The 20,424-nt window shown below is 40.6% G+C and overlaps 1 protein-coding gene across 1 annotated transcript; it reads left to right on the top strand.

Annotated features, from left to right (window-relative positions):
• Window positions 1–1,231: 1,231 nt before the first annotated feature.
• LOC116319332 (complement C1q-like protein 4) lies at window positions 1,232–5,176 on the top strand. The gene is made up of 5 exons (XM_031738626.2): window positions 1,232–1,723; window positions 1,869–1,940; window positions 2,082–2,153; window positions 2,570–2,701; window positions 2,805–5,176. Exons 1-5 carry the CDS (start codon window positions 1,549–1,551, stop codon window positions 3,086–3,088), a joined length of 735 nt encoding a protein of 244 aa, XP_031594486.2. The 5' UTR covers window positions 1,232–1,548; the 3' UTR covers window positions 3,089–5,176.
• Window positions 5,177–20,424: the final 15,248 nt, after the last annotated feature.

The raw sequence follows: 20,424 nt of genomic DNA, 5'->3' as shown, positions 1-20,424 counted from the left end.
CGGGGATCGTCAGTGTGTTTATGGAGTGGACCCTAAAGCAGACACAGGAGTGACAAACAAAAGTACAACAAAAGGCAAGCCGTTTATTAAGGCTGATAACAAAACAAAGGCAAAGGCGATCTAAATAGAATAGAACTATACTAAAACCTAAACTGGGATAAGACAACACTAATATGAAAACTATGACAAGAGACATCAACATGAACACACAGCTGAATGAAAGCTTGAACTTAATCCTGAGACTTGAAGCACATGACACCAGACAAACAGACGATCCAACAAGGGACAAAGGAAAACACACAATAAATACACACGAGGTAATAAAGGAAATGCACAACAGGAGGGAGACGCAGCTGAACCTAATTAGACATGATGCAACAAGGAGGAAGCAAAATACAATACACTGAATACACGACACAAGACTATCAAAGTAAAACAGGAAACACAAAAGACATAGGCAAAGACTGAGACAAAGAGCCATGAACCATGGGCCATGAAAAGGCACAGTAGACATAACACAGAACACAGGGAAGACACATTAACACCACCTAAAGTCTAGAAATCAGGAGATAATAAAGAACTTAGGGAAGCAGAAACACAGAAACAAAAACTGAGAGATCATCAATGATAAATCATAATGAAATCAAGGATCAATAATAATACAAAACACTGGGTCACCAACCCAGGACCATGAGACACTAGGGCAACTTTCTCACATTATTTTGCAATTAAAACCCATATGGGAAAGATATATATAAATCTTATAAAGTTTGTATCTGTCTTGTGTGAAACTTGTATGAAAAGGATACAAGAGTGAAAACAGATATAAAATGCCTTGAAAAATTATATAAATGAAACTTGTATGTTTTGGATACTTACTACAACAATATATGAAAGTAATGAGAAAGTGGCCACTTTCATGAGTAAATCATATAAGCCTTAAATGATTCACTATATGAAGTAGGCCACATCTTATGCAAGTCTTTTATAAGTTTCTACTATTTCTTTTCCATATGGGAATGTTTTAAGAAAATGTAAAAAAACCCCAGCTTTCTCACAACTATTTCATGGTGTTATTTCCATCCTCTATATACAGTCTATGCCAAATGGGTGAGACACAGAGAGCTGGGGGGGAGGGGCAAAAGTCATGAACTCTTGCAGACCTCAGAGGAGAGAATCTCTTCATTCCTGCTGTTTACAGGCTCAGTTTGTTCAGTGATCCAGTCAAAGTCTGCTTCTTTAATCATTCACCGCCTGTAGGAGGTGTGGTCCTGTGGCTCTGCAGTGTGTGAGGTGGAGGATGAGGGGACGTGGAGGAGACCACCGCTCGGTTTAGCGTGAACAGAATGAGACTCATAGTTACTTATCTTTTGGTCCACTGACTGTGTACATACCTGTGTTGTACTGACACGAGCAGCTTTTACACAGGATGTGTTGGGGGCAGTGTGGGTGTGTGTTTGAGAGGTGGTCCAGTAACCTCCTCATTTATGTTATGAAAAGCTCCGCTTTGTAGACGGCACAGTTGCACAGCAGATATCCAGCGACAGAATGGAGATCGTGTTTTTCCTGCCACTGCTTCTGGTCTGCTCTTTTTCAGCAGATCAGACTGAGACTCCACTTCAGCCACCCTGTCCACAGGACATCCATGCCGTGCTGAGAGAGATGACCGCCTCTCTGGCCGAACATAAAGTGGAGATCAGGACCTTAAAAGAACATAACAAAGGTAAAGTATTATCACAGGTACTTACAGAAGTACCAGCATCACAGTGTCTCCTCCTGGAGCACAGAATCTTTGTGTTTCTAAGGTGAATCACTACATCACGGGCCACTAAACCTACATGTAAAGTTGTTTATACTTTTTTTTTCAGAACTTGTGGCAAAACTGAAAGAAGCAGAGAGTCAAAAGACTGAGATTGATAAGCTGAAGCAGCAGCTGCAAGATAATCATCCCACACAGGCAAACACACCAGCTCCAAGCAACACCAACCACTCTCAGCTGGTTAATATAACACAAATATCAAGCTTGTGTGTAGAGAAAATGATGAACTGACAAGTCTTTTTTCGTTTACTCTTTTTTCCAGACCATGCAGCAAAGCTGGAGGAGCTGGAGACTCACAAGTCTGAGGTTGTTGAGTTAAAGCAGGAACTGAAAGGTACTGAAATCACCATGACTCTGACTGTTAATGTAACCTTTTACAAGACACACTGACTGTAAAGTCTTCAATCCATTTATTTAGCAGATTGTTTCATGTTTTACGTGCCTTCATGTCTGCTAATTAAACCACAAACTGGCTCTTACCATGTCGACATGAAGATCTTCCTTGAATGCATATAAATGGCTCACAATGCAACAAGTGCTGGGTGGTCATGTATCTACATATGTGACACATCTGATTACAGCTCAAATGAATTCAAAGGTCTATTCAGATATTTGGTCAGCACAACAGTCCTTTCCCATAAACACAGAAAACAGCTAATGTTTTTCTTTTTTGATTCTGTGACAATAAAAACTGTAAATCATTATTTTACTGCAAGTTGTGAATATTAATGACATTTCTCTCTCTCTCAGTCAAACAGGTGGCTTTCTCAGCCTCTCTGCTGGATCAAGGTGATGGAAATACTGGACCCTTTAACACAGAGACCACTCTGATCTTCAAACATGTTGTCACAAACATTGGAAATGCGTACAACATAAACACAGGTAATAACACTGAATGTCACTTCTCAGCTATGTTGATGTCAGGCTGATGTTCCAGATGTTCTAACAGCTGATTTTCCATTTAACAAAAACAAATGTCCAACAGGTATTTTCACTGCACCAGTGAGAGGAGTCTACCACTTTGAGTGGCATATAGGTGCAAACGGGGATGCTTCACATGCTGTATATGCTCTGTTGTTTAAAAATGGAGAGCGCATATTCACAGCATACGAAGTCCAACCATCCCATTATGTAACCACCTCTAATGGAGCCTCTCTGCTGCTGGAGGTTGGAGATCAGGTGCTTTTGCATCTCGCTACTAACTCGAAAATCTACGACAATCAAAATCATCTTTCCACCTTCAGTGGTCATCTGATTTTCACCATGTGAGAGCGAAGCTCTTCCTCATGTTGTTTTTGCTCAGCTGTTTGAGAATTATATGTTAAGTGCATTCATGTCACTGATAGTAAATGTAAACTAACTGTCTTTGGTTTTTAAACCATTTACATTTATAGATAAAGGCAATGATACAGTGAAACAGTTTACAGTCATATTTCTACCAAAATAATAATGAAAATTCTTTTTTTTGGTTCTGGGTCATTCAACCCTGCATTCTGAGTTTATGATGGATTTTTTTCTGATTTCTTTGTAAACCTTTAATTTTCTATCACTTAGTTTATAGTCATAGTTTTTCCTGCTAAGTTGATTATACTCCCGGCCCATGTGTTCTTGTCCCTGTGTCATTTCCTGTTTCCTGTCCGAGTCTTTTCCTCTGTGTCGTGTAGTTGTGTCTCGTCTCTCTTTCCTGTTTACATGTTCCCCTCCTTGTGTTTCATTCCGTGGCTCCTCCGTCTGTGTTGTGCTTTCATGTGTGTTCTTCCAAGCCCGTCATGTCTCCCTCTGTCTCTGTGTATCATCTCCCTTAACTGTTTCCGCGTTCCCCTCTCCTGGGAGACTGCTCCCGTTGTCTCCCAAGCCCAGCTCCTATGTCAAGTTGTGTTAATTAGTCTGAATCTCAGTGTTTCCTGTTTTACTTTGAAAGTGTCACGTCCTGTGTGCAGTGTGTTTAGTTTTTCTTCCTCTGTGTAGTTAGGTCAATTCGTCTCAGTTGTTTTCCCAGGTGTTTCCACTTTCCCTAATTACCCTTGTGTGTATTTATTGTGTGAGTGTCCCTCTGTTCATTGTCAGGTCGTCTGTTTGTCTCCCCGTGTTCCTGGTCTGAAGTTTTTCCCATGTTCCTTGTGCTTTGATCTTAGGCTCTTGACGAAGGCGGTCGAACTTTTCTCCTCTCCCTCTCCCTTATCTTTCCTGCTTGGCTTCTCATGTCCTTGTCTAGTCTCGTCTACTTTTCTACTTTTGCCCTGGAACACTCTCACAGTCTGTTCTCTAAAACCTAAAAGAGGAATTATGGATTTGGTCAACTGATTCCTGAATGCAATTAACACCCTCTTCTCAACGAGAAGTCTGGGCTCGGGTGAGACCGAGTGTCCTGGAGGGACGTTCCCTGCCGGATACACGATGGATGGGTGGAGGAATTGGAGGGTCGTGTGCCTGACGGGACTGTTGATCGAGGACATTGATGACATCTACCTTTTCTGAACCATGATAACAGGGTTCCTGCTGATGGGAGCTGGCATAGCCCTGGCTTCTCAAAAATTAAAGAAAGCAGAATCAGCTGTTCAAAACCCCACAAGGCTGCCTGCTGTGTTTGAAACGATGTTGGATCTTGGAGAAGCTCACGGCGATTGAGTACTCAGACTATGCTCTTTGAGCGCAAGATTGACAACATCTCAGAGAAGCTCACGGCTCTCCAACAGGAGATTAAGAGGCCAGTGATGGACTGTTAGACCAACTGTGAAATTGACATGCAGTTGTTCGCACTAAAGGAATACCACCATCATTTCATGTGGCTACCATATCTGCGCCAGCTGTGGTCTCAAGGCTGGAGCTGAACATAACAAATTCTCAATTCTAACAGACGGTGCTTAGATTGTTCCTTCCTATCCTACGCAAGGCCACCTGGGTCAGCTGGAAGACTGTTTACTTAGCCTGGCTGTGCGAAGGACACTCTCTCAGGTAAACTCAGGATACACACAAGCATACACATACACTGATACACACTCATCGTTTCGTTGGTTTTTTCCCATCAGCCTACCTTTCTGACATGTCTCCTAATGTGATGTTTGTGTAAAGTATGTTTGGTCAGACGGTTCCTTTGTAAGTGCGCATGCGCCATTTAGCCTGCTGTAACCCATAATTTCCTTCGGCATTATTAAAGTATTTATGATTCTGATTAGTTTAGTTTCATCTGTCTCCTCTTTTGCCCTTTGTCTTGCATGTGTTTTCCCGGCCTCAATAAACTGCTTGTTTTTCTGTTAAACCCGTTACCAGCCTCGAGCGGCTGCAATTGGGTCCGCTTAATTAATATGAGTTTTGCCCTTTGACACTGTATGTATTTATTAAAGAATAATTGAAAGACATCTGTGGAGGTTTCCTATTTGTATTTGTTTCAGATATGGATATCACTACAAAACGGTGATGTAACACATCCTAAGTACAGATATTATACTCAGATCAAAGTAATGTAAGTGATTATGTATCATTACTTTCCAAGTTGTTTAAATTTGGCAGTAAAGCAGAGATCTCTGTTTCTGGGTGCAGATGTTTCCTCAGGACATGGACTATTTAAAAATATAATTTTAATTTTAATTTGATTTCATGTTTTTTGTTAGTTAAACGATCCACGGTCAGTCCTCTGTAGTCCCTGTCATCCTGTCAGTGACAAGGCCAACGATTGCTGAGTCATCAGAGAACTTTTGCATTAAGCAGTGTATTGTACTGTACCGCAGGGCAGGGTTGTAGAAGTCTGTGGTGTATAAGGTAAAAAAAAATGGAGCCAGGACTGTTCCCCGTGGGGGGGCCTGTACTGCAGACGACCCTGTCAGACACAGTTTTGGATCTTTCCATGTTCCACTCACACCTGTACACTCCATGTTATCCCTCAGCACTGTGTGTATGATAGCACTGAAAGCACTTTCAAGATGAGTGAGGGATCGATGTAGGAGGTGGATCACAGCGTCATTAAACAGACAGCCCTGTAGCTCATTTCACACAGGTACAAAGGGACCACAGAACTCTGATATAATGTTTAACTAAGACAGTTTCAGTGTCTGTATTATTTTGCTGACAGTATCTTAATGTAGTGTGTGACAAGAACAAGTGAAGCCAGATCTGAACATGCTAGAATTTTTCTTGTTATGACAACAAGCACTTACAGCAGGTGAGGTGAGGAGAAAGATGTCTTTCCAAATTCTCGTGACTCAAAGTAAAAACAAAAATGTTCTTAGTGTTATCAGGTTGTACTTCGGTTAATTGCACAAGTGGGAAAAACCCAAAGATTTGCTCTGTGAAGAGAACAGTGAATCAGTCAGTCTGACAAAGCTCCAGAAGTATGAGGAAATACAGTGTAAACAGTTCTCGTCACTCTGTCACAAACAAATATCATGCACGTGTTTTCTGTACTCACACAACTGGACTTTGGATCTAAATGGCACAATTAGCCTTGGGCAAAAATCCTAACAGCCTCACAGCTTTGAACATGCTGATCAGCACATCAAGATAAACACTTCAATATCTTTATTTCAAACATGTTCCGACAGTTTAAAACGTGCACAGAAAGCAGAGAGATAACCATGTTGGTAAAATGGTCCATTAAACAGCCATCCTCTGAGTCTGGATCCATTAAACCTTAAACCAGGAAGGTTCAGTCACAAGGACTTTGTTTTCTATGAACTGTATTCAGAAATTAGATATTGATATGATATTGAAACATGGATAGTGCACCATTCGTGACACGCACATAGAGCTGACTTTTACTATAATTAGTACTTTAATATAATTTGGTTAAGCTTGTTTACATTTGATTAAGGTGTATTATTTATTGTGGGTTTCTGTAAGCAGTAGGGATGGGTATTGATAAGATTTTCACGATTCCGATTCCATTTTTGATTCTGTTTAACGATTCGATCCTTTATCGATTCTTTTTAAAAAAGGAGAACACTAAGGTCGATTAGCTTAGAACTTTGTTTTATATCTTCTCTTTGAACAAGACAGAAATTTAGGCGTAACATGGCCTTACAAACCCAACAGTGAGATCTTAAGAGATCCACAGCCTACGGCTCTTCAATGGGGTGTCACAGGGTCCCCAGGAAAAAAATTGTAAATGTAAATTAATAAAATAAATATTCTTCTGTAGCAATAACAAAGTATAACATAAATTATTCTGTAGCAATTACACAAGAATATCCAGTAATGTCCCTGCCTACAATTAAACACATTCACTTACCGAAAATCGGGGCATCTGCTGTGGCAAATGGGTGCAAGCCTTTGACCACAAACTTAGTCACTGCTCGGTGACATTCGTCTATCCTGGCCTGAAAGGAGACGCTACCGGTAGACTGCAGCGAGAACTGCCAGCATCTGAGCCAACCAGACTCTGTCTGTCTCATCATGGTCACCTAAATGCACAGTAATGGCAGCTTTTGTAATAAGGCAGATCGCGCTAACATAATATGCACTGTTAGTTGATTATTTACCTGCCGCGTTAACGGAGAGGGCGTGCAAAACGTTACCGCTGCTGCTGGGTTGAGATTCACGAGTCCGGAGCGGAATTAAAAACACGACATTCATTTAAGGTCATCGCGTGTTTTGTGAGCAAATGCTTTTGCATATTCGTAGTGTTTTCTCCTTTAAATGAAATATCTACTTTGCAAGTATTGCAAGTTGCCCTGTTGTCATCCGTTCTCGTAAAGTATAACCAAACTTTTGAGCGTTTGAGCCGCCATGTTTCCTGCCAGGTAAATGACGCTCCGCAACGTGGTGACGTTATTTGGGGCGACTGGAATCGATAAGGGAATCGTTTGTAAAAATGGCAAACAATTCCAAGGAATTGAAACAGTGGGAACCGGTTCTCAACAAGAACCGGGTTTCGATACCCATCCCTAGTAAGCAGGGGTGGGTGTGAGTTGTATCATCTGTTTCAAAGTCTGGTTGTTAGAAAGAAAATTTAAGGAGTTGCTTTTCAGCCTTCCAGTTAATATTTTTAAGCCTGTTTTTTCACCAGGGGAGTCAGTATCCTCAACATTCGTGAGGGAAGGTCTGGCTCGTTTCAGAGATTCAGATCTTTTGGCTGGGCTCCTGTACAAGAGTCGGCTGTTATGGCCTCCATATGACTCTTCATTTGGATCCTTCTATTTGATCCTAATTTATGTATGTATATGTATTTATTTATGGACATTTGTCCTCCACATTGGTATAATTTCAGCCAGCTCCTCTTTTTACAAATTCTGCGCTCAGCTTTGCTTTGTCTCCAAAATCATTGAAATCCAGATGCTGCTCATTTCCCATTTTTGCTCATTTCCTCAGTTTCGCATTTAACCCTTGAAAACCGCTCCTACTCGATCTCATCTCAAATGTGCGATTAAATATCTGTTTTCTGGAGAGCTCAATCACACTCACTAACTCTCTCAACCAACCTTTGTCTTCACAGGGCTGCTGCCACACCGTACATGTGGATTACCATAATGACCCTAATATCCCAGAAATGTGCAGAGTCACTGCTTTCAGAAACCTTTAGAATTCTTTCAATTGAGCAAATGGTTCAGGGGTTACCGGAGTTACAGATGTTTAAAAAAATATTGTAAAACATCTGTCAGACGCCAGTGGCAGGCAAACAGTAACACAAAAACTATGTCATGGTGGTATATGTGAGGGAGAGGGGGAAGAAGACAGCAGAGATCATGAGCTGTGTTAAGCATGACACAGTTCAATCGCACAGATCTCAGAGGAGAGTATTTCCTCATTCCTGCTCTGTTTACATGACCCGGTTTGTTCAATAATGCAGTAAAACAACTCTGATTCATCAATCATTCACCAGCCAGTACCTGTAGTAGACGTGGGGATGAATAAGGAGACATGGAAGAGACTTTAAACAAATAGTACAGTGGTCCCTCGTTTATCGCGGGAGTTACGTTCTAAAAATAATCTGCGATAGGTGAAATCAGCAAAGTAGCCAGCTTTATTTTTTACAATTATTATAGATGCTTTAAGGCTGTAAAACCCCTCACTACACACTTTATACACTTTTCTCAGACAAGCATGAACATTTTCACACGTTTCTCTCTTGTTTAAACACCCTCAAAGTTCAAACCTTCATAGAAAAATAAGTCCAGTATTATAGAATGAAACCAAAGATCAAACCCTGTTTTCAGGTCCAGAACATGAGAATAGAGCAGCTGCCAGAGAATTCAACATTAATGAATCAGTGGTACAGGAGTGGAGGAAGAAAGAGGAATGAGTTCAGTAAAGTTTTACTTTTCTGACTGTTTTGTTTTGCTTAATGCTCCTTATAATCCGGTGTTGTCAAAGTTTGGACTCAGGTGCAGACCAGGGAGAAAAGAAAAGACGTGCGTTTATTTACAATGATAACACCAAGTGATTATATATACAATGTGCTGGGGGCGAGGGGTCCATGGGGGAAAGGCGTGAGAGCTCAGCTGGCTTCAGGATTAGTGGAGATCAGCAGCAGGTGTGGAGATTGAACACAGGTGCATGGGCCAGGGGCGGGAGCCCGTAATGAGGACCGCCCTAGCAGAGGAGAGAGAGAGAGAGAGACCACCTGCAAGTGGAAGAGGATAATATCCAGTTATGTGAATGTTTGGCTGATCAAGATATGGCAATCCTATAAATTTCTCCAGAAGGTGGTGATGCTGTCCTTCAAATCATTAATTTATTCACAGATGGAGAGGGGCCATATAACGCTCATCAGTTCAATTTTCCATCAAAAAATTAAAAGAGAAAAAATTTATATTTTTATTTTTAAACTTTTTTTTTCAATTTTTTAAGTTTTTATTTTATTTTATTTGAGTTGCATTGTATAATTGTTAGTAGTAATATACCTGTAGCTTTTTTCACCTTTTATCTTTCCATTACACTTTCTACTGACCAACCGATCCTCCAAACAGGTTTCACCTTTTGCTTACACCCCCACACCTTTATCTCTGCATCTCAGAGGTCAACTGAAACCAAGGCCACCTATATAAAAACACCCCAATCAAACACCCTGTATTTTTCCTCACTACTTTACATCGACCCTTGAGAGCATAACACTTCGTTCATCAGCACGAGCATTTTACTTTTAATTTAACTAGTTTAGGAGCATTTTATGCAAGAGACCCATATAGTGAACATGGTGATTGCCAATAATGCAATAAGACTGCGCGAAATACAGCAGCGCATAATTGATAATGACACCATCTTTCAAAATATACACAGTGCAAGCATTTCTGCACTGAGTCGTGTACTTGCGTGCCACAGAATAAGAATGAAGCAAATTTACAGAGTTCCTTTCAAGAGAAACACAGAACGTGTAAAGCAACTGCGATATGACTATGTGCAGGTAAGCTAGTGTCATTGGTTCTGAATTTGGAAGTGCATACTGTAGTGCTGTGCATGGGCCTGATGTGTTGCATTTGTTTTGTCTTGTCCAGAGAGTGATGGAACTAGAAGCAGATGCAATGGGACATGAGCTACTTTTTGTGGATGAGGCCGGTTTTAACCTCAGTAAAACCAGGAGACGTGGCAGGAACATTATTGGACACCGTGCCATCATCAATGTCCCAGGACAACGTGGTGGTAACATAACCATGTGTGCAGCTATAAGCCAAAATGGTGTTGTTCACCATCATGCAACCATACGCCCATAGAACACTGCACACATATATGACATGCTCACTGTTCAGAGACCAGAGCAGACCCGATATGTCATCATATGGGACAATGTTAGTTTCCATAGGGCTGCTTTGGTCCGCAACTGGTTTACAGACCACCCATCCTTCATGGCACTCAACCTCCCTCCATACTCTCCATTCTTAAATCCCATCGAGGAGTTCTTCTCTGCCTGGCGCTGGAAAGTGTACGACACCCTGTATTTTTCCTCACTACTTTACATCGACCCTTGAGAGCATAACACTTCGTTCATCAGCACGAGCATTTTACTTTTAATTTAACTAGTTTAGGAGCATTTTACTTTTCTTTAGCGCTCTGAAACACACAGAGGCTAATAGTTTTTAAACAGAATACCACAAACAGCAGGTATTCCTTTAGAAATAAACTGTGATACTTATAAAAAAACCAAAAAAAACACATATTCTTTCCTCATCATTAGCCATGTCACCATTTTATTTCTGAATTTTCAGAATGATGATCCGAGCGGGACACAGAGGCTGCTAGTTTAACGCACCAGAATGCAAATATAAATAAAAGCCTGACTATCCTGACAGCCTAGCTGCAGCGACACCTTTCTTTCACACGGATGCCTGGATGTGCGTTGGAGCCGACTTTGCTACCCGCACACAGCGTTTCTGACCTACGGGCGCTGCTTATACAACAGAGAAAAGCAACAATACAGCGTGTTTCTCTGCTCCAAGACATCGGGGGGGCCTTTCACACGGTAAGCATGTCTGTTATACCCAGCGCATAAATGTCTGTATGTCAGTGCTGATTATACAACCCCTGTTTAAAATGTGACACATATGTTGTCCGAAAACAAATCCTCTAAATTTGCAAAGTTACTGATTTAAAAATATATTTTCGAATTTTTAGTTGCATGACAAACATACGATAGACTCTTGAGCACATTTATATAGCTACATTCACAATGGTATAAACGTGCTAAATAAAAGAGGCCCAAGCACCAAAGCACTCTAATGCAAGCCTCTAAACTGTATGTTGATAAGTGCATGAAGTGTACCTCTGCCTCTACAGCTGAAAACAGTTTGTATCCAAACTTTGAGGATCTGCTAAATTGTTTTAATGGCACGTTTTGACAAACTGCAGATGATGAATTCCTCTTTATTGGAGAAACTGTCCCTAAGCTATCGTTGCTCATACTTACTGAGTTCCCTAGCTACTTCTTTACTATGGCAGCAAACCTTTTGAACAATAAAAGGTATGGTAGATTTAAAGAAACATCCTAATTGAAGCAAAGGCAAAAAATTGGAATGAATTTTATGTGACTGTTCATATTAAAGCCAACAACAAGTGAAAATCCAAAACCGGCTCCAATCCTTTGTATTACAGTTTTTTCTGAATGCTTAAACCCTAACTGTGATTCTTATAGCACAATTTCTAAAACTATTAATACTTATAGCAAAACCACTCACTGAGTTTGCAAAACTAAAAGCACAAATACTGCTTTGCACTCAGTTTGCCATTTTGTAACACACACTTTGCAAACCTGTAGCTACAATCCACTGCACAGCACTCTTTTTGCAGAACTGTAAACACAACTCACGGCTTTACACTCAATTTCCAAATGATCAACACACTCCTAGCAAAATTATACACATGTATGGCTATCATTAACACTATTTTGCCAACTGTCTGGCACACTTTCACATGTGAAAACTGTTTTAGATAATTAGTCCACTTTGCAATCAGCCTAAGCACTATAAACAGGCCACAGGTAAGCTGTCTATGTGGAGTACAATGGAAGGAGCAGCAAGAGTGAGAAGAGTGAGAATCAGAGGAGGCCGAGGAAGAGGACGTGGAGGTGAAGAAGTTGGAGGAAGAGGACGTGGAGGAGCAAGAAGAGGACGAGGAGGGGAAAGAGGAAGGGTAAGAAGAGTAAGAAACAGAATAACTGATGACATCAGAGCTACAATAGTGGACCATGTCATCAACCATGGGATGACCCTGAGGGAAGCTGGCCAACGGGTTCAGCCTAAACTGAGCCGCTACACTGTGGCAGGCATCATTAGGACATTTCGAAATGAGAATCGGTAAGTACTTTGTAGCACTGCCATACTCTAATGAGAAACACAACAGTACCATACATGCAAAAATACTGAAATTGTTACTTTACAGAATTGCTAGACGTCCAGATGTTGGGGGCAGAGGCAGAATGTTCACTGCAGAGCAAGAGACCCATATAGTGAACATGGTGATTGCCAATAATGCAATAAGACTGCGCGAAATACAGCAGCGCATAATTGATAATGACACCATCTTTCAAAATATACACAGTGCAAGCATTTCTGCACTGAGTCGTGTACTTGCGTGCCACAGAATAAGAATGAAGCAAATTTACAGAGTTCCTTTCAAGAGAAACACAGAACGTGTAAAGCAACTGCGATATGACTATGTGCAGGTAAGCTAGTGTCATTGGTTCTGAATTTGGAAGTGCATACTGTAGTGCTGTGCATGGGCCTGATGTGTTGCATTTGTTTTGTCTTGTCCAGAGAGTGATGGAACTAGAAGCAGATGCAATGGGACATGAGCTACTTTTTGTGGATGAGGCCGGTTTTAACCTCAGTAAAACCAGGAGACGTGGCAGGAACATTATTGGACACCGTGCCATCATCAATGTCCCAGGACAACGTGGTGGTAACATAACCATGTGTGCAGCTATAAGCCAAAATGGTGTTGTTCACCACCATGCAACCATAGGCCCATACAACACTGCACACATTATTGCATTCTTGGACACCTTGCATGACATGCTCACTGTTCAGAGACCAGAGCAGACCCGATATGTCATCATATGGGACAATGTTAGTTTCCATAGGGCTGCTTTGGTCCGCAACTGGTTTACAGACCACCCATCCTTCATGGCACTCAACCTCCCTCCATACTCTCCATTCTTAAATCCCATCGAGGAGTTCTTCTCTGCCTGGCGCTGGAAAGTGTACGACCATCATCCTCATCAACAGGTAGCTCTTTTACAGGCAGTGGAGGAGGCATGTGGAGATATTGACCAGGCATCATGTCAGGCCTGGATACGGCATTCAAGGAGATATTTTCCCCGGCGCCTTGGACTGGAGGATATCGCATGCGATGTGGACGAAATTATGTGGCCGGACCCAGAAAGATGACATGATGTAGGCTGATTGTCTTTTTTTCCCTTTTTTTGTGAAATTCCTATTTTGTGTTCTGACTTTGTCTTGGTTTTGATGAGTGTGAATAAACACCAATACTTGAAGTTTGGATCCTTGTATGTTTACATGACACTATGACAAAAGTGTGACCTCAAACTGACATCTGTGCACAGAGAAAGCAAAAGCCAGATGTGTTTTGTATTCATACCATCAGTGTGCAGGTGGCGCATTGTGTGCTTAGTAGATGATGGCTTGTGTGTACTGTTTGATACGAAAACACCATTTTTACGAAGGTGTGAAGAGTTAATCTAGCTGTGCAAGAGAACTACAATGTTTTGATAATTGGGTGACAGGTTTTCTTATTTGTGTGTAGAGTTTTGCAAAAGTAGCCAATAGTTACAAAAAATGTGCTTAAGCAATCAGAAAAAACTGTAATATGTTTGGTGTTACAAATTTGAAGAAGCACAGAAAAGATCATCAGACATTAATCTAATCAGTTTTTAGCCTTCATTCATATTGAAACGTTGAAATCTTCCCTGCTAGACCAAAGTGCAGTGTTTACTAAATGTTGTAATCTATCCAAAGGTTCTTTGCAATGTTACACTGATAAACATTATCCTTAACATATTTGGCCCACATAAAGTACTATGGCCATCACACTTTCATTTAGAATTGTTTAAATAACTCGTGTCTTAAGTCCTTCCATCACACAGAAAATAAAAAAACACATGGTTCACTTTTATATCACAAAATGTTAGAAATATAAGTCGTTCATAACAACCTGAAAGGTTGGGAGTTTAAAATGCAAACCAATGGAAGCAGCAGTAGAAGACTATAATGTCACAGAGCACACGGTGTCTATTATTGTGTAGACATTTATAAATAGGAGCTTAATAAAGATGCTTAATTTCTTAAGAAATAAACAGGTGGAGTGATCTTTATCAACAGTGGAAGTTGCATCTGTGGCTAAACCGCTGTACCCAAAAACTTTAAAAATCTACTGTGTGTGAGGCTGTGTGAGTAAAGCTTGCCCTTCACACCCGCGTGTAACAAACCATCTGTTGGGGGTTGTGGATTTGACACCTCAGCATTGTGAAAGTGGGGAAACATGTTTGTGGCTGAGCATAAGATTCCTGCTTACAACTTAGAATCTCAGTTCTAAATGACCAAAGTGAGGACTACAAGCGTTTCTCTCAGTTGGTTGTGTTTTAGGGAAAAAGCAGCTAAATACACTGAGACTGCTCCACATTGTTAGTGAGTTAACTCTGGATGTTTGTGGGTTTGTCAAACTTGTAGTGAACAAAAGCAGAAAAACAGTAAAAGATTCAGACGGTGAAAGTCTGGTTTATTTTATGAACACAATGAAACATTTTACAGTCCACAGAGCAAAGTAGCATACATGATAAATAGATACACATAACACGGACAGTGAGAAGTAAAACTCATCGTCTTACCACATGTTATATTCTGTAAGCTTAAAATAAACCACAGAAATTAGAGTTTAGTGTTTTAAAGTCATCTATTAAAAACATGAGTCAACGTTACTGAAGTGACACTTTAACGATGCTTCATATCACAGTGTTTATGATGATAAACATGTTCTCTCATTAGTAGATGTCTGCGCTGTCACTTGTCATGAAAATGTCCAGAGCCTGGGTTCAGCTTCCTCTTCAATCACCAGTGATCATTAATAGGGCCACAAAAGATTTGTCACATTATCCCCATAAACAACATGTTTTTATAGAAATCATTGTGACACAAAATATTTAGATTCTTGTTTCACAATGTGCATGAACTCAAAATCTTTAGAGTTTCATATTTATATAGTATCGCAAAGAATACATTTATACCATCGTATGAGCCACACTTCTTGTAAAAAATAAACTGATTGGAAATGTGTTTGAGAAAAGCTCCTGCTGTGGCCTTCCTTCTGTGAGGGCACACACACACACTCACACACACACACACACACACACACACACACACACACTCACTCACACTCACACACACACACTCACACACACTCACACACACACACACACACACACACACACACTCACACACACTCACACACGCACACTCACACACACTCACACACGCACACACACACACTCACACACACACACACAGAGAGAGAGCTCATTACAGTTTTTTCTGATGGCTTGAGCACATTTTTTGTAACTATTGGCTATTTTTGCAAAACTCTGCACACAAATAAGAAAACTCTTCACCCAATCAGCAAAACATTGTAGTTTTCTTGTAAAAGCGAATAACCTTTGCTTAACTCTCCACACCTTTGTAAAAATGGTATTTTTGTATCAGACAGTAAACACAAGCCATCATATTAATAAGCACACAATGCACCAACTACACACTAATGGTATGAATAAAAAACACATCTGGCTTTTGCTTTCTCTGTGCACATGGTAGGCTATGTCAGATTGAGCTCATACTTTTGTCATAGATCCGTAAGCATAGAGGGATCCAAACTTCAAGTACTGGTGTTTATTCACACACATCAAAACAAACACAAGTGTTTATTTCCAAGTATAGGATTATTTGCAATCGCCATATTGACTGTATGGGTTTCTTGGTCTGCAGTGAACATGCTTCCTCTGCTCCCAGCATCTGGTCGTCTAGCAATTCTGTAAAGTAACAATTTCAGTATTTTTACATCTATGGTATTGTTGTGTTTCTCATTAGCATGGCAGTGCTACGAATCTTAGTGCAAAGTGACTGTACTAACCGACTCTCATTTCAAAATGTCCTTATGATGCTTGCTACAGTGTAGCGGCTCGAGTTAGGCTGAACCCATTGGCCAGCTTCCCTCAGGGTCACTCCATGGTTGATTACATGGTCCACTATTGTAGCTCTGATGTCATCAGCAATTCTATTTCTTACTCTTCTTACCCTTCCTCTCCCCCCTCCTCGTCCTCTTCTTGCTCCTCCTTGTCCTTGTCGACCTCTTCATCCTACTTCTTCACCTCCACGTCCTCTTCCTCGGCCTCCTCTACTTCTCACTCTTCCTGCTCCCTCCACTGTACTCCACACACACAGCTTACCTGTATTATAGTGCGTAGGCTGATTGCAAAGTGAACTAATTATCTAACACAGTTTTCACATGTGACAGTGTGCCAGACAGTTGGCAAAATAGTGTAAATAATGGCCTTAAATGTGTATAGTTTTGCTAGGAGTGTGTTGATCATTTGGAAATTGAGTGTAAAGCAGTGAGTTGTGTTTACAGTTCTGCAAAAAGAGTGCTGTGCAGTGGATTGTAGCTACAGGTTTGCAAAGTGTGTGTTACAAAATGGCAAACTGAGTGCAAAGCAGTGTTTGTGCTTTTAGTTTTGCAAACTCAGTGAGTGGTTTTGCTATAAGTATTTATAGTTTTAGAAATTGTGCTATAAGAATCACAGTTAGAGTTTAAGCATTCAGAAAAAACTGTAATACAAAGGATTGGAGCCGGTTTTGGATTTTCACTTGTTGTTGGCTTTAATATGAACAGTCACATAAAATTCATTCCAATTTTTTGCCTTTGCTTCAATTAGGATGTTTCTTTAAATCTACCATACCTTTTATTGTTCAAAAGGTTTGCTGCCATAGTAAAGAAGTAGCTAGGGAACTCAGTAAGTATGAGCAACGATAGCTTAGGGACAGTTTCTCCAATAAAGAGGAATTCATCATCTGCAGTTTGTCAAAACGTGCCATTAAAACAATTTAGCAGATCCTCAAAGTTTGGATACAAACTGTTTTCAGCTGTAGAGGTAGAGGTACACTTCATGCACTTAACATACAGTTCAGAGGCTTGCATTAGAGCGCTTTGGTGCTTGGGCATCTTTTATTTATATTTGCATTCTGGTGCATTAAAACTAGCAGCCTCTGGGTCCCGCTTGGATCATCATTCTGAAAATTCAGAAATAAAATGGTGACATGGCTAATGATGAGGAAAGAATATGTGTTTTTTTTGGTTTTTTTAGAAGTATCACAGTTTATTTCTAAAGGAATACCTGTTGTTTGTGGTATTCTGTTTAAAAACTATTAGCCTCTGTGTGTTTCAGAGCGCTAAAGAAAATGAAATGCTCCTAATGCAGTTAAATCATCTATGTGTAATCAACAAGTCTTACTGTTACAGGGTGTTTGTGACAAGTAGATAATTAGAGGGCTAGTTGCATTAAAGGAACATTGGGGGTTGATACAGTGATAGTGTGGCTAGGTGTGAATATGTGTTTTTTAGTAGGTGGAAAAACTTTCTGTTTAAAACTGTTAGCTTCTGTGTGTTTCAGAGCACTAAAGAAAAGTAAAATACCCCTAAACTAGTTAAATTAAATCATCTATGTCTAAATAACAGAACTCTGAGACCTATACAATCCTTTTAAAACAGCTTAATTAAAACACATAATGGTTTCATTAAATAAAACGCTGTTAAACACATATGACCCCTGAACTCACAAGCACGTGCAAAGTCCGTTCACGCGCACATACCCTCACATGAACGCGCAGGGGGATAGGGGAGGGGGTGAGGGGATGCAGGTGGTTGGCAAAAAAGCTACAGGTATATTACTACTGTGGTTATGAGTCTTGTTGCTTCTTTTTTCCTTTCCCATAAAAGCACATTTGCCTGGGCTTCAGATCATGAGGAAGACTGTGCTCATGTAAATATACAGCATTTAGTTAAAGAAACATGTTGAGTTATTTTCCCGCATATGCCAGAAAAAAACAGCTAACATGCGTAAAAAGTTTAGCCTCTATTGTTAATGTTAGCATAGGCTAACTTTAGCTGTTAAAGTTAGCTAATGGTAAATTAAAGTAAGTAAATTTAGCTTCTTTGTGCAAAATGTCTGTTCTAAACACTGATCTGTAGCCTTTGAATGGATTGAAATCAAATAAGTACGATTGCAAGATGACAGAGATCGTGATTGCCTCTCCAACTCTTACATATATATATATATATATAGAGCTCGAGAGGATGTGGAGGGTGAAGGTGACGGTGGTCCCCGTGGTAATCGGAGCACTAGGTGCGGTGACTCCCAAGCTAGGCGAGTGGCTCCAGCAGATCCCGGGAACAACATCGGAGATCTCTGTCCAGAAGAGCGCAGTCCTGGGAACAGCTAAGATACTGCGCAGGACCCTCAAGCTCCCAGGCCTCTGGTAGAGGACCCGAGCTTGAAGGATAAACCGCCCGCAGGGGCGTGCTGGGTGTTTTATATATATATAATACATCTATATATACACTGTCAAAGATACTTGTCTTTGAGTGAAGATTTAAGGTGATAGGAAATTTAAATAAATGCAACTTGAATCTTTACTGAAGCTCAGTATTTGACACAGAGTTCAAGCTCACTGCTGTAATATCTCATAATAATCTGACATAAATATAATATTGGCCATATTATATTTACATTACCACAGTGAGATGACTTTAGTCTCATGAACAACATTAGCTAATTGTTATTTACTAACTAATATTAAAATGACTGTTCAGTACAGAAATGAAGCCCAACAATCATGTTTTACAGTCCCGTGGTCTCAGCCTCAGATACTTATCACATCAAAGTTATCTCTTTAAAAAAATGAACGCACAAAAAAACATTTTTTCTCCTTCATTTCTGTCAAACAATGCTGTATGAAATGTTTCTCGCGGTTAGTATCATGGTTGCTAGGCATCCTGAGCAGTGCAACGAAGGCCAGACTTCTCGTACTTCATAGTACCCATCGTACGTAGTCTGCGAAGTGCGCGTACTACAAAGCGTGCAGTCGCTGGATTGGGACACAGCTTACGTCCTCATTCTAGGTGTTTGCTGCCAGTTCCCTGTCAATCAGCTCTTGATGACGTCAGCCTGTCACCTCTGCTTCAGATCGCTCTCCTCAACGCTCGCTCCATAGCCAACAAATCCTTTGTACTGAATTACTTTTTTATCCGTAACAGGTTGGATTTTATGTTTCTCACGGAATCCTGGCAGCGGGAGAATGAATTTATTCATCTTAATCAGCTCTGCCCAGTCGCCTGTCACTTCATCGGGACTCTGCGTTTGGACCGTCGTGGTGGTGGACTTGCCACTGTTTTCCGGGACAGTTTCTCCTGCAGAGCTTTGGATTCTGAGACTTTCCCTTCCTTTGAGTCACACTCATTTTACTGTGTTTTAATCTACCGCCCTCCCGGCCCCGCTGGTGTTTTTATCCAGGATTTCACGGACTTTTTATCCTCCATTATTAAACTGGAGAAAATCTTGATGATCGGCAATTTCAACCTGCACGTAGATGATCTTAGCTGTAGCATGGCCTCTGACTTTTTATCCATTACAGACTCTTTTAATTTTATTCAGCATGTCTCTGGTCCCGCTCACATTAAAGGCCACACCTTGGACCTCGTGTTTTCTCTTGGCTTAGACATAACTAATCTCTGTGTTAAGGATGTACAAGTGAGTGACCATTCTTGTGTTATTTTTAACCTTAGCTTCCCTCTGGACACACCACCATCCAATCTCTTGTTCAATAAGCGGTTCATAAATCAGGATGTTGCCCTGAAGTTTTCTGATTTATTGGATCCTCATGTGATCAGGGGCTGCACTGATGCTGATGTTGCTACGCAGTGTTTTAATAATCATTGTTTGGAGATATTAAATCTGGTGGCACCTTTAAAAACTGTCATTGCTGCCCCAAAAAGAGCTCATTCGTGGATAAATAATGACATAAGGAAAGTCAAAAGACTGTAGGAAAGCAGAACGCCTTTGGAAATCAACTAAACTTGAAGTTCACAGGCTCCATCTTAGGGAACTTTGGGTTTCCCTGCAC

This window comes from Oreochromis aureus, linkage group 10, assembly GCF_013358895.1.
Source record: "Oreochromis aureus strain Israel breed Guangdong linkage group 10, ZZ_aureus, whole genome shotgun sequence".
Taxonomy (NCBI): Eukaryota; Metazoa; Chordata; class Actinopteri; order Cichliformes; family Cichlidae; genus Oreochromis; species Oreochromis aureus.
The sequence above is the reverse complement of the archived record's forward strand: the minus strand, read 5'-3'. Positions and strand labels throughout refer to the sequence as shown.